The 12,029-nt window shown below is 53.6% G+C and overlaps 3 protein-coding genes across 3 annotated transcripts; 1 reads left to right on the forward strand and 2 right to left on the reverse strand.

Moving 5' to 3' along the window:
* Positions 1 to 2,625: 2,625 nt before the first annotated feature.
* On the reverse strand, positions 2,626 to 3,411 carry MRS44_005183 (uncharacterized protein; the record flags this gene model as incomplete). The annotated part of the gene is made up of 1 exon (XM_046275466.2): positions 2,626 to 3,411. One exon carries the CDS (start codon positions 3,409 to 3,411, stop codon positions 2,626 to 2,628), a length of 786 nt encoding a protein of 261 aa, XP_046135654.2.
* Positions 3,412 to 4,791: 1,380 nt separating this feature from the next.
* MRS44_005184 (uncharacterized protein) lies at positions 4,792 to 5,950 on the forward strand (the record flags this gene model as incomplete). The annotated part of the gene is made up of 3 exons (XM_065622484.1): positions 4,792 to 4,934; positions 5,321 to 5,598; positions 5,661 to 5,950. 3 exons carry the CDS (start codon positions 4,792 to 4,794, stop codon positions 5,948 to 5,950), a joined length of 711 nt encoding a protein of 236 aa, XP_065478556.1.
* Positions 5,951 to 6,119: 169 nt separating this feature from the next.
* Positions 6,120 to 10,582, reverse strand: MRS44_005185 (uncharacterized protein; the record flags this gene model as incomplete). Its single annotated transcript, XM_046272587.2, has 2 exons — positions 6,120 to 6,149; positions 6,200 to 10,582. 2 exons carry the CDS (start codon positions 10,580 to 10,582, stop codon positions 6,120 to 6,122), a joined length of 4,413 nt encoding a protein of 1,470 aa, XP_046135653.1.
* Positions 10,583 to 12,029: the final 1,447 nt, after the last annotated feature.

Here is a 12,029-nt window from a genome sequence, read left to right on the forward strand (position 1 = left end):
AACGGATATGGACAATACCCGCTTTTCTTGACTCGTTGGATCTTGGAAAAATTACTTTTTCCCTTCCCATGGGTCCTCCCGCCTAGCCTACGTCTGGAAAGGGTCTGGAGACCCATGGGTGCATCCGCTGCGTCGGTAACCTCGGCGCGTAGCTCTTGAACAGTACTCGCTTGGGTCTCTGATGGTAACGTCACAGCGGTTGGAATTTCATCACGCAATCCAGATTTTATCATGCAAAATCTCCTCTCCCACGGCCGCGGATGCAAAGAAAAAACCCAGTGCCAGAGTCCTGGGAAAGTCTCCCTCCCAACAGACAGCAAAATGTGGCTGTCCCAGGCCCAGGGGAGTTCCAGTGTGTTGGTAATTGGTACGGGGTCCGGTCCTGCTGTATGACGACCCCTCTCCCCATCCATCACGCCGCAACACCACGGGAAGGGGGCTCCATAACGGTGATCATGGCATAACCCAGAGGCAGGGCGGTCACACGGGGGAGGGAGAGTAGCCAGACAGAGGGGCCACCTCGGTTCCGCAGTGGGTTGGAGCGTTGCAACGGGAGGGAGGGGTTGATCCCCGCAGGCATGAGTTGCAGGGCCAGCCATGGAAGAAGGGTCTTTTCTGGGTTGTTGCTTAGATAAAGAGGTCGTCAGCGAAGCTATGGCCTCCAAGCCCAGGGGAAGGGCTAGACGATGGTGCTTACAGTTTGTGTCTATCCTAATATCTGTCCAGAAGGCGTTCAACTCAAAGCCATGTCTTCAAGCATGGGCGTTCTCACAAAATCCCATCACGACGGTCACAATGTCCGAGCGGCCCGCGACCTCATCTTTGGGCCCTCCCTCATGCAGCCTCCCACAGTAATCGACTGAGACAGCCCAATCAATATCCGAGGCCCAAAACAAACAGCACTTGGCCTTGCCCACGGCAAAAAGCAGCTCACCCAAGTTTCGAAAGCAGCAAGCATCAACTCGGTTCGGCGAACTAAGGGGTGGCAGACGCACTGGCGGTTCTTTTGTATCGTCTCTTTTCTCAGCTTGGGCCAGTAATAGATCCATTGTCGTGACTGTGCCTCTTCGCCAATCTATAAACGGGAGGCTTTGCTCCGTTGGCAAATTCTCCTGAGCAGGCCAACCCCTCTCCCTGATAGGAGGCCGACCAGCTTGAACCACCGTCGTACCGACACAAGGGAACGCCAAGACCCGCTGTGGGTTCTTCGCTGTCTGTTGCAGATTGCAGCAGCATGAGGCGATGTGCTGGCACCAGAGGGACCCGCCATGACGGGACACACACGGGGGGTTCGTTCCCTGAACCCTGAAAGCAAAGCCCGAATTCCACGAGATGCCGGCGCAAAAGGGGCGCCCCGGCGATCGGGGAACTTTGCGTGGCTGATAACTTGCTCACAAATCGCACCGTTGGTTCCTTGTCCTATTTATTTTTCGCAAAAAAAAAGGTATATCTATACCAAGAAATCGTACGGGGATCGTCCCTTTGTGATCAGTCACTTTGTGGCAATCATCCCGCACCATGGTTGGACCATGGGGCGCTTCGGGGCCACACAACAATAGTTCGAACAAGTTGGCTGAGAGCGGCCAATTACAGCCTCACACGGGCTTTTGTCCTGATGCGGGGTTGGGGACCGGGTCGTCGGGTTTGAGAAGCCACAAGTTCTGCTTTGATTATCAAGCATTCCTGATAGTGACGAGGTGAATGCTTACTGTGGTTGTTCTTTATCGAATCAAATTCAGCTTGTGACGATATGAATGCAAAGCAAGCCCAAAGCAAACCGCCTCACTTTTTCATGCTGACTCAAGAATACCAACCCCTACTGAGTTTCACATTCATCACCTTTTCAGAGTCACAATAACGGTGTAGACCCGACATTTTGGGTCCCATGATCATGGCACCAACAGAGTGCGTCCACAACTCAGTCGCCGCAATGCGAGAACAGCCCCATTTGGTGGGTCACTGGACGTCGACCTGCTCTTGAGAACTGCGCGATGAACTGGCCCGCGTGTGGAGGCGGCTCGGGCCATGACTGTCGGTGACACAATTAGCGGTATTTCTGTTAGCTTAGGGCTGAGTGCCAGTGGCCGTGGTGGTTCCCGATTCACGTTCACTTGATGTTGGTCAATGAAAGCGCTTCACTGTATTAGTTTCAGTATTACTACGACCTCGTAATTAACCACTGGTTTCCCTTCGCCTTTCATGAGCATAAAATAGGCAACAACCAGTTGCATTGACCCGTCCCTGTATCTCCATTCCCCAAAGCTATCCTCATCGTCTCGGACCGTCGTGGTGCTCGCCGTGGTGGGGCCATTGATGCCGTAAAGATCAACGCGGCTGTTGTCGATACTCACTGAGAAGTGGCTCCTAGCAGCAAAGTTCGTTAGAAACTTGATCAAAAACAGAACCGAGATCATGCAGTAACTTGCTAGAGCGAAAGGCGTGACTAATCGTGGTCTTCTGCGGTAGCTGCCAAAAAAGAAGGGTGGATCTGGAGTTGATAAAGCTCATCGCTGTAGGATTTGTTAGTAACCGTGTCAACATCCCAACCCAAAGATCATATCAAACTTACAGAAGTAACAGGCAGGGACTATGGTGTTATACAAGGGGCGAGAAGGTTGATGAGGTCTAGTAGTGAGCCGTCCCACCACGACGACTCTGGATAAAGGCCGCGATATCAGCGTTATCTTTGGACGTCTTGAGCCACACGTCGCTGGCGAGGCGGAGCGGGAGGGTTTCGCCAGGCTTGAGCTTGTCTTCGCCATCAACATGGCCCCCGGACTCTGGCCCATTTTGAGCCCATTTGCTGATGCGACGTCGCGCCGCGCCAATGATCTGGGTGCGGTTATGGGAAGTGATGCGCTCCCTCTCGATGTTGTCGTAGTTTTCAATGGCCGTGCGCTTGGCAATCTTAATCGTCGTGCCTCGAGGAAGGCGGACCTCAAGATTCTTGCGCTTGATGGTATTGTTGTCACCGTCATACCATGTCCAAGCAAAGGTTTCCTCCTCTGGGTCGAACTCCATACTGAGGAAGACAGGCCCGTACATCATCTCGTCATAAGAGCGTCTAGTTCCTTGTGGAGTACTACCAGCCTGGGGAGCACCAAGCTCGATGCGAGTCTGATGCGTGGGTCGGGATGGCAAGGCCGTTCTCAAGTTGGTCGTTTGTGTCGAGACCCAGGACTTGAAGATGTGACCGAAGAACTCTTTGTAGATCTCAGAAGGCGTGGATCCTTTGAGATCCTGCCCGGGCATTTCGACGTATGCATCCAAAAGATCTCCAAGACGCATCTTCTCGAACCGCGTCAGCTGGCCATGCTTGGAAATGGCGGCGGTGACGGTACGCGATCTAGCGAAGTCAACATCTTCATGAAGAAGCCTCTGGACCGATGCTAGGCTTTGATCCGACAACATAATGGATTCTGTAGAGGCGAAAGCCTTGTTAGCTTTATCACAAAACCGGGGTACTTGGAGGGAGGGCGTGCATACTGCGGCTTTCGCGGTCGGGTGGGTGATGTTGCAGGAGAAGAAAGAAAAGTGCAAGGCGGAGAAAGCGATCGGGAGATTCTCAAGCTTCACCCTGATGGTCGATTTTCCTAAAGTCTAGGCCTTTCGAATGTTCTGGCACCGACGTGCAACTGTTTGCAAGTGATGGGGCTTTTGCGTTCGCATCGCTGTTTCGGGAACAATAGAGGGCTTCGGCGTCATTAAATGGGTGAACCAACGCGGCCCTCTCTCAAATCTGAAAAAGAGAAATAGATGTAAGTGTGGTGAGAGACAGCGGCTGTTTTGCTCATATCTGTCGTCATATGGATGGGTGGCGAGTAACCATGTCGTTCATCAGATACGCAAGCTCAGCAACTCTATCGACTGCACGCCTTTCTTTCTTTTTCGGTCTACGAAATATCTAGCGCTTTATACACCTCAATCATCGCATTTAGAAGGTCCAATTCTCCGGGGATGTCATTCGCCGCCTCTTCCCTAACGGGTGTTGAGATCTCGAAGCTTGTTTGGTGGTTTTCGCTTAACTCGAAGATATTCGAGTCTTCTTTTAATAGAGGTGCTCATTTCTCCTCTCACATGAAATCAGTTTGGAACTCTCCAAGGATTAGATTCTCGAGTTTCTCATACTCTGCCAGGGGCCTGGATCCGACGGGTGTTGCTCTGTTCTAGGGAAGTCTAGGAGCCATAGGCAGTCGGCCTGAAGACGCGGAGTGTGAGTGGCCTTCGGAAAATCTTATAATAAACTGGAGAAATACTACAAGTTTCCAAATCCCAGCAGTCGTAGTCTTCAAGCGTGTGTTTGGACACGGTTCAGCCGTAGATGGGAGAGGATTCGTCCGCTGCGCAATCAAACCCAGCTGACTTGCCACCCCTTAACTGTTTTATCCAAGCAATGCCTGGATATTCTCCTCTCTGGGTAGCTAGGTAGCCTACGTATATCGCGTCTTTGCGCTCTGAGTCCTTATCTTCGCTGTCGTACTACTTCCTTCCCCACCCTCATCCTTAGCACGTGCACCCTAAGGCTTCACCTTTGTCCACTTCCAAGGACCCAAGTGCACCTTCCTCTTGAGAGCTCCTTCCTCACGATAGTTCCCTCTCCATTCTGAATCACCCTGCCCTAAGGCAAATGGTTTCCCACAAATTTCTTTTGTCGCGTTCAAACTCCTCTCCCACATCTCACAACGCACCTGTCACGCCAGATATACGAACATCCAGAACAATGACACGACACCATGTACGTGTTCTTTCCATGGTGACAAAATTGTGACTGACCATGTTGAAGCGCTCAACATGAATTTCAAGACTGAGCCAGTCAAGGCCGAATCAATCAAGACGGAAGGTTCCATGGCGATCAAACACGAGCTTGCCCCTTTATTCAACAAGGCCATAGAGACCGAAGCAAAGCTGGCCCTTCCACCGACGCCGGCAACGAAGTAGTGTTCCTCGGCACCACGCTTCCACCTTCCGCGCCTCCGCTGGCTAGATGTTCCTGCGGACGCCTGTGCGACCACGTTCCTGTCCCCATCACTGCTCCCGCTCCTTCTCCCATCCCAGACACGAAGTCTATCACTAAGACAAATGAGCCTTTGCCGCAAGCTCCCAGGCCTTAGAAGTCGTCGACCTTATCTCGGACGATGAAAAGGACGTCTAGTTTTCTTTGCCTCCCACGCGCAAGGGAAAGGGGCGAGCGCGAGCTCAACCCAACCCATCCCCTCTCATCGTTATAAAAGACGATGCTGATGAAGAAGAACTGCCCTCGGCCGGCGCCATCCTGAAACGGGCGAGAGCCCATAGCGCAGCTGCTGCCACATCCTCAAAGAGGCAGACACTTCCGACTACCTTCAACTACGGTGCTCCTCTGCCTCGTCTCTTCCAATCTTCTTACCCTCTTCGTCTCGCCCGACCTCCTCGTCTGCCGCCTCTCACCAAGCCTCATCGTTGGCAACCATGGCAGCATCATCTGGAGTGAGCCGTGCGGTGCCAGAATGGCCCTCCAGACGTCCACAGTGGCTCGAGAACCTCAAAGGGGTCTACGACTCAGGCCCAAACGAGTTTTATCGACACATCGATACCTGGTTCGAACAGGTGGAAACGAGTGTCAGTATCTCGCGAGCGGACGATTACTCCCGTTGGATCGGCTTGAACTACAATGAGTTCAGATGCTTCACTGGAATCTTCCACGCCTTTCCTTACGCAAGTGTCGCCGAGTGCTTGCAGTCTATCGACGTGGTCAAGGGCCATCAAGGGCAGCCAGTCCCGGACCGAGCTCGATGGCGAAAACATTGTCACGGCCGGCCAAGTCGTGAAGCTTGTCCCTACCAACGACTTCCCTAACGACTGGCGGGATGTTCCCAACGAGACGATGGACGGTCGAATGTCAAGTGTCGAGGAGCATGCTTCTAGTCTCCTGATGCTTATAGAGAAGGCATCTTATTCACAGCATGGATAGGACTGAAAGGATTATCGAGGCCAGTATCAAGTCATCAAGTCTTGTTCATATATGCAGGATATGTCCACGATATTATATATTTAGTGCTAGGTGGCCAACTTTTGTCTATGTCATTACAAGCCTTCCCATTATCCAAGGCTGCATTTTTGCCGTACGCCATATAAACACATCAACGTCGGTTAAAGTTAAGGAATCGACTCTGCGCAGAATTAGCATCATTCTTGTGACGGTACAATAGGCAAGACTTACACCCAGGAGGAGAATAATGATGTTGCTTCCGATGAAGCAGAGGTAAATTCCCAGGTCCCTCCAGCGGTTGTCGAAGGACAGGTTGAAGGTGCTGTAGAACTCGTCGCCGACCTTGTAGGCGCAGTACTCGCACTCGCGCGTGTTGTTGTTGATGAGATATCCAGAGCCGCCGTTGGCGAAGAAGGGCTCCATGTACTCACCGCAGGTGGTGTTCTCGGGAGCTGTGAAGGGGTTCAGCTCACCCTGCTTGCAGACGACGGGGAGGTCGTGCAGCGCAGTCGTCACCATGCCGCCGATGAGACGGGTAAAGGGGTCCAGCTGGTACAGCCAGGCACGCCAGAAACCGGGCATCTGGGGAGGAGGAATGGTGACACCACAGAAGAGGGCAAAGTTGATGATGATGAAGGGGTCGAACTGGGCAGAGATGAAGGGCGAGGGGGTGATGGAGGCGAGACCCTGGCCGAGGGTAACGGCGAAGACTTCAGTGATGAGAACCATGAAGAACTGGTAGCCAGCGCGGGAAGAGTCGGTCTGGAAGCCGGGCATGTAGTACAGGGGCAGGAAGAAGGCGACAGCGCAGAGAATCGAGTAGGGCATCTCGGCGGTGATGATGGACACGACAAAGCTGAAAGGCGAGTACATCTTGGACGAGGACTCTCGGAAGAACAGGGCGCGCTTGATGTGGAACATGACCTCGACCTGGGTGATGATCAGAGCAGGTAGGACAGTCACCTGGAAGATGACAAAGACCCTGTACTGAAGCGAAGATCGAGAGTCGTCCAGGTTGAGATAGGTCAGACCGGTAATGAGAGCGACAGCGACGTGGCTGAAAACACGGGTGAAGAGGTAGTTGGGCGAGCGCCAGAAGGATCGGAACATGCGTCGAGACACGACCTTGAGCTGGTGGCTCATAGGCGAGGCATACTCCTTCTCAAGCTCGGGGTTCGCCTGGTTACCAGCAGCCTCTCGCTCTCGCTTCATCCGGATGATGGCCTCCTTGGTTTCCGCCAGCTCGGGGCTCTCCTCCCAGATATCAGCCCAGTCACGGTTACCAACGCGAGGAGCGCTGCCAGCACCAATGGCCTCGAGCATATACTCGGCGACGTTATCGGTAGGACCGGCCTCGGCTCCGTGGCTCTTGAGATAGTCTCGGAGGACGCAAGCATCCTTGCCAATGTCACCAAAGTAGACGGTGCGGCCTCCACGCTGGAGGAGAAGGAGGCGGTCAAAGTTCTCAAACAGGGCGGCGTTGGGCTGGTGGATGGTGCAGAGAATAGCCTGTCCAGATGAGGCAAGCTTCTTGAGGAATCGAACAATGTTGAAGGCGCTCTGGCTGTCGAGACCTGAAGTAGGCTCGTCGAGGAAGAGAAGAAGCTCAGGCTTGGCAGCAAGCTCGACTCCGATAGTCACACGCTTACGCTGCTCAACAGTAAGACCAAACTCGGCAGCTCCGATGATGCAGTCGGCGATTGTCTCCATCTCAAGCAGGGAAATGATCTCCTCGACGTAGGCGTAGCGCTCGGCCATGGGGACGTGGTACGGCTGACGGAGCTCGGCAGAGAATCGGAGGGCTTCGCGGACGGTCTGAGTAGGCTCGTGAAGATCAAGCTGCTCGGCATACGAGGTAGATCGCTGGAACTGCTTGCCAGGCTTGACGGCATCGACGAGAACGTCTCCAGTAATAACACCAATGTTCTTTCGGGCGGCCAACACGTCGAGGAGGGTGGTCTTTCCAGCACCAGAAGCTCCCATGAGAGCAGTCAGCTCACCGGGTCGAACATAACCAAAGACATTGTTGAGAAGTCGTCGAGTGCCGCCAGGAACAGGGACATCGTAGTTGAGGTTCTCCCAGGTGAGGATGCTCTCCGACTCAATCTTGAGCTCGGCACCGCTTTCGTTGGACTTGTCCTTGCGCTTGGCCTCACGCTTTTCGAGGAGCTTCTCGTTGAGAGCGGTACGCTCCTTGTTGGGCTTGTTGTAGACCTTGATGCCAACTCCGCCCATGCCAAAAGTGACAAACTCACCCAACACAACGTTGAGGATGAGGAAGAAGATGATGAGAGCCATGATGATTCCCCAGTTGCGCCAGAGGTCTCCGGGAAAGTAGGAGAAACCCTGGGCAATGTAGTCGCTTCCAGAAACAAAGGTGGTGCCGCCACGAGAACCGGGAAGGGTGCAGACCTGGTAGTTGATATCGTCGTAACCAGGGCCAGAAGGAATGAGCGAGTCGGCAGTACATGTCATATCGATTCGGCTAAATTCGTTCTGCATCATACTGGAGAATGCAAGTCCAAGTGCGTTTATCCAGTAGATCCAACGCAACCAAACCTTCTCAGACTGATACTGGATGATATATCCTGATGTTGTAACGAATAGCGTTATAATAATTACTGCAAGCTTAATAGCCGAGTCGAAATCAGGGCTGATACAGCCGAGAATTCTGAAGAAGAGTGTCATGGCGATGTTTCCGGAGAGGATCATGAGATAGAAAGTGAAGAACGCGCCAGCGTCGCGCACCAGCCCAGTCATAAAGTAGACAATGATTGAGAAAATCAAAATCTGACTAGCTGCAAATGCCTGATCAACAAAGATCTGTGCAATCCAGAGGGCGGAGGGTCGGTGGAAGGCGTATGCTTTGTGCTTGTTGACGATGGCGCGGCCGGTCATTGTACCAGCAAGCTCGGAGAAAGCCTGGAAAGCGTTGAACAAGAGAGCGATGAACAAAAGACCGCCCTTGCTAAAAGCACTGGCAGAGGTCTTGCCGAGGTTGAGGTACAGGGTTCCGAGAACAATAGCAATGACGATGCTGCGGAACCATCCGACGAAGAGGTTGAAGCGGTCCTGGAGCTTCAGGGTGAATTGGCGCTTCATGAGGGCCCAGACTTGCAGGTGGAAGCCGACCTGGTAAACAGAGCGCTTCGAGGTGCCGCGCTTGCTCTCCCTAACAGCAAGCTGGAAGTCGTCGTGCTTGTCGGTCTCCCGCTGCAGCGTGGCCTTGTACTCGGCCATCTCCGCATCGAGAGCCTTGCTGGCGTCCGACTTCTTGAAGGCCTCCTCCAAGGTAACAGGGCTGTGAGGCGCATTGTCGGGGGATCGTCCAGGTGCGTACTCGCGTTCGAATTCGTCGGTGCAACCGGTGAGGTAGTCGGCGCTGGTCTGTCGGGGACGGGGGGCGAAGCCGAGACCCTCAAAGTAGCTTCGAGCAGTGGTAGCAGGACCAAAGTAGACCTGCTTACCCTCATCGATGACCATAACCTTGTCGAAAAGATTGTAAATATTCTCGGAGGCCTGGTAGAGCGAGACAAAGGTGGTGGTCTTGTACAAGTTGGTCTGGATACGCAGAGACTTGACAAAGTCAAGAGCAGTACTGGCGTCTAGACCACGGGTGCTGTTATCCCAGGACAGAATACAAGCGTTGGTGATCATGCCCTCGGCGATACTGACTCGCTTGCGCTCTCCGCCGGAAACACCACGGACAAAGTGGTCACCCACGACCGTCTTGCGGGTGTGCTCGATGTTGAACATCTTGAGCAGCATGGAGATGACGCTCTCCTTGAACTCTTCCTTGGACATGCCACCGGGTCGCTTGGCTGGCATCTTGGTGTCGAGGGCGAAACCGAGGGTCTGCTCGACTGTCAAGGTGGGATGATGGATGTCGTCTTCGGCGTTGTAGACGGCCTCACCACGGTACTGGTCAAACTCCTTGTTGGTCCACCGTCCGTAGAGGACTTCTCCTTCGACGCCGGTGTATCCATATCGCTGGTTGGCAATTGTCTTGAGGAAGGTGGTACATCCAGAGCCAGGCTTGCCCAGGACCAGAACCATCTCACCGGGCTTGCAGACACCGCGGAACTTGTCCAGCAGAGCAACCTCGGTGGGCTTGGGACCAAGGCCGAGGAGGCGGATCACGGGGGTGATGACGTCGAAGAAGCCAACAAAGGCATCAGGGAAAGTTGGGACAAAGTTGGACATGCCACCGTAGCCCTTGACAGTGAGTCCATCCCAGTAAGCACCGATATGCTTGGATCGGATTCCGGCCTCCTTCTCAGCATCAAGACCACCTCGAAGAGCGGCCTCGAGATCAAAGATGGAGACTTCGTCAGAGCCATCAGCGCCGTCCTTTTCAGGGTCGACACTCTTTACGCTCTTGCGACGACTGGCACGGGAGACACCAGTAAACTCCCGCTGAAGCTCAGCGAATTCAGCCTCAGCCTGTTCGACCGAGACACCTTCATGGTGTGCCTTGGAGTGACGTCGCTCAGTGCTAGGACCATGGGTGGTCGACTCGGTATCCATAGACGCTCGGTACGCAGGGTCGGCCTGCTCAGTGTGGTGGTTGGCCGCGATGGCCTCTTCGGCCTTTTCGAGAGCCCTCTCGGCCATTGCGAATCGACAATGTCGTGACGGTGATGGAATTGAGTGTTGTTGGTATATAAATAACAGTGCTCTATACGAGACTGTGTTGGGAGCCCAAGGTCACCCACCGCGTAGTCCAAGGACTGAAAAGACGTGTAACCAAGAGATTGAACAAAATGTAAGGATGAATTACAGGTAATAGATATTAAAAGAGGGATTAGACACACAACTCAATGGACCAAGGCTTGGCCGTTTGCTCAATAACAAAGAGAGAGGCAAAAGGGGCGGACCTTAAAAGTTTGCCGATATCCGCGTTTACATACTCATCCCCATCCCACCTTTGCAACAAGAAAAAAAATATGGAGAACACACCAGGGGATCCATCCTGACTCCCTCTGCAGCATTACCAATCACCAGGGAAGCCAAGCCCGCGCGGAGGTTAGGTGTTAAGCCCGGGAGTGAAGAAGGTTGTCAGTCTCCACCCCTTGGAAGGAAGAGGAACGCGATCAACCGCAGTTCTGCCAGACAGAAAGAAGCTGCCTGCTCTCTCGCACATGCGGCCGAATCGCGAGGCAAACCCTTGTCACCGCGGGACCTTGTGTCAAGGCAGTGGGTCACGCTCAGAGATTTCGAGTCATCCGGTATCAAGCCCAAGCCTGATCGAGGCTAGAAAGGCAGTGCTCGCAGGCCGATTGGCTACGGGGTCAGGGGTGCTAAAGATTGCCCAGACAGGGCAAACGTTGAGCGCATGGAGAAGCTGAGAGGGTGTGGGGAGGATGCGGCAGAGATTGGATGAATGATTCGGGGCACGCACCGCGGCAGCACCCGCATTGTCGGTTCGGAACTTTATTTCCTAAAGCAATTGAGTCAATTGGGCATGTTGAAGACGTCGAGGTCGTCAAGAACATGTTCAGAGGGCTCGGTCTTATCGTCGTCCTCTCGCCTAGAGTATCAGATTCAGCTGGGGGCAATATCAAAACACGAAAAAGGACCCTGGAGCCGACGGCTCAATCTCAGCTTGTGGAGCCGTGTGGGACACAACAATGTTGCCTCCACCGGGTAAACCTCGCCAATAGTCGTCAAGAGCCGGTTGTTTTTGTTGTTCGTCTGTCGGAGCCATCTCAGCGACGTGGGGAACTCGATGCAAGCCCTTTCAACCAACAAACCAGCTAGACCACTTCTGGGCGCGTCATCTGAAGTTGCCCGATGTCTCAAAACCTTTCTGCGTATTCGGTAGAAACAAAAGGCGTCAGGGTGACATCAGGCAACCTTTTGCGTGCATTGTAAGCACACACGTCTCTCACCGCACTTCACGACGTATCTTTTTTCTCACAGTGGCAGTGAATAATCCTCCGTATCCGCTCCCTGGCCAGGAAGAGATTGCCGATGGAGTCCTTCATCATCGGCAAGGGGCAAGGGTCGACCAGGCCCCTGGCCATCAAAACAATCGCTCGCAATCTTGGCAAAGAGCGAG

The sequence above is a fragment of the Fusarium solani genome, assembly GCF_023522795.1.
Source record: "Fusarium solani strain SB1 chromosome Unknown bctg00000002, whole genome shotgun sequence".
In the NCBI taxonomy this organism is placed as follows: Eukaryota; Fungi; Ascomycota; class Sordariomycetes; order Hypocreales; family Nectriaceae; genus Fusarium; species Fusarium solani.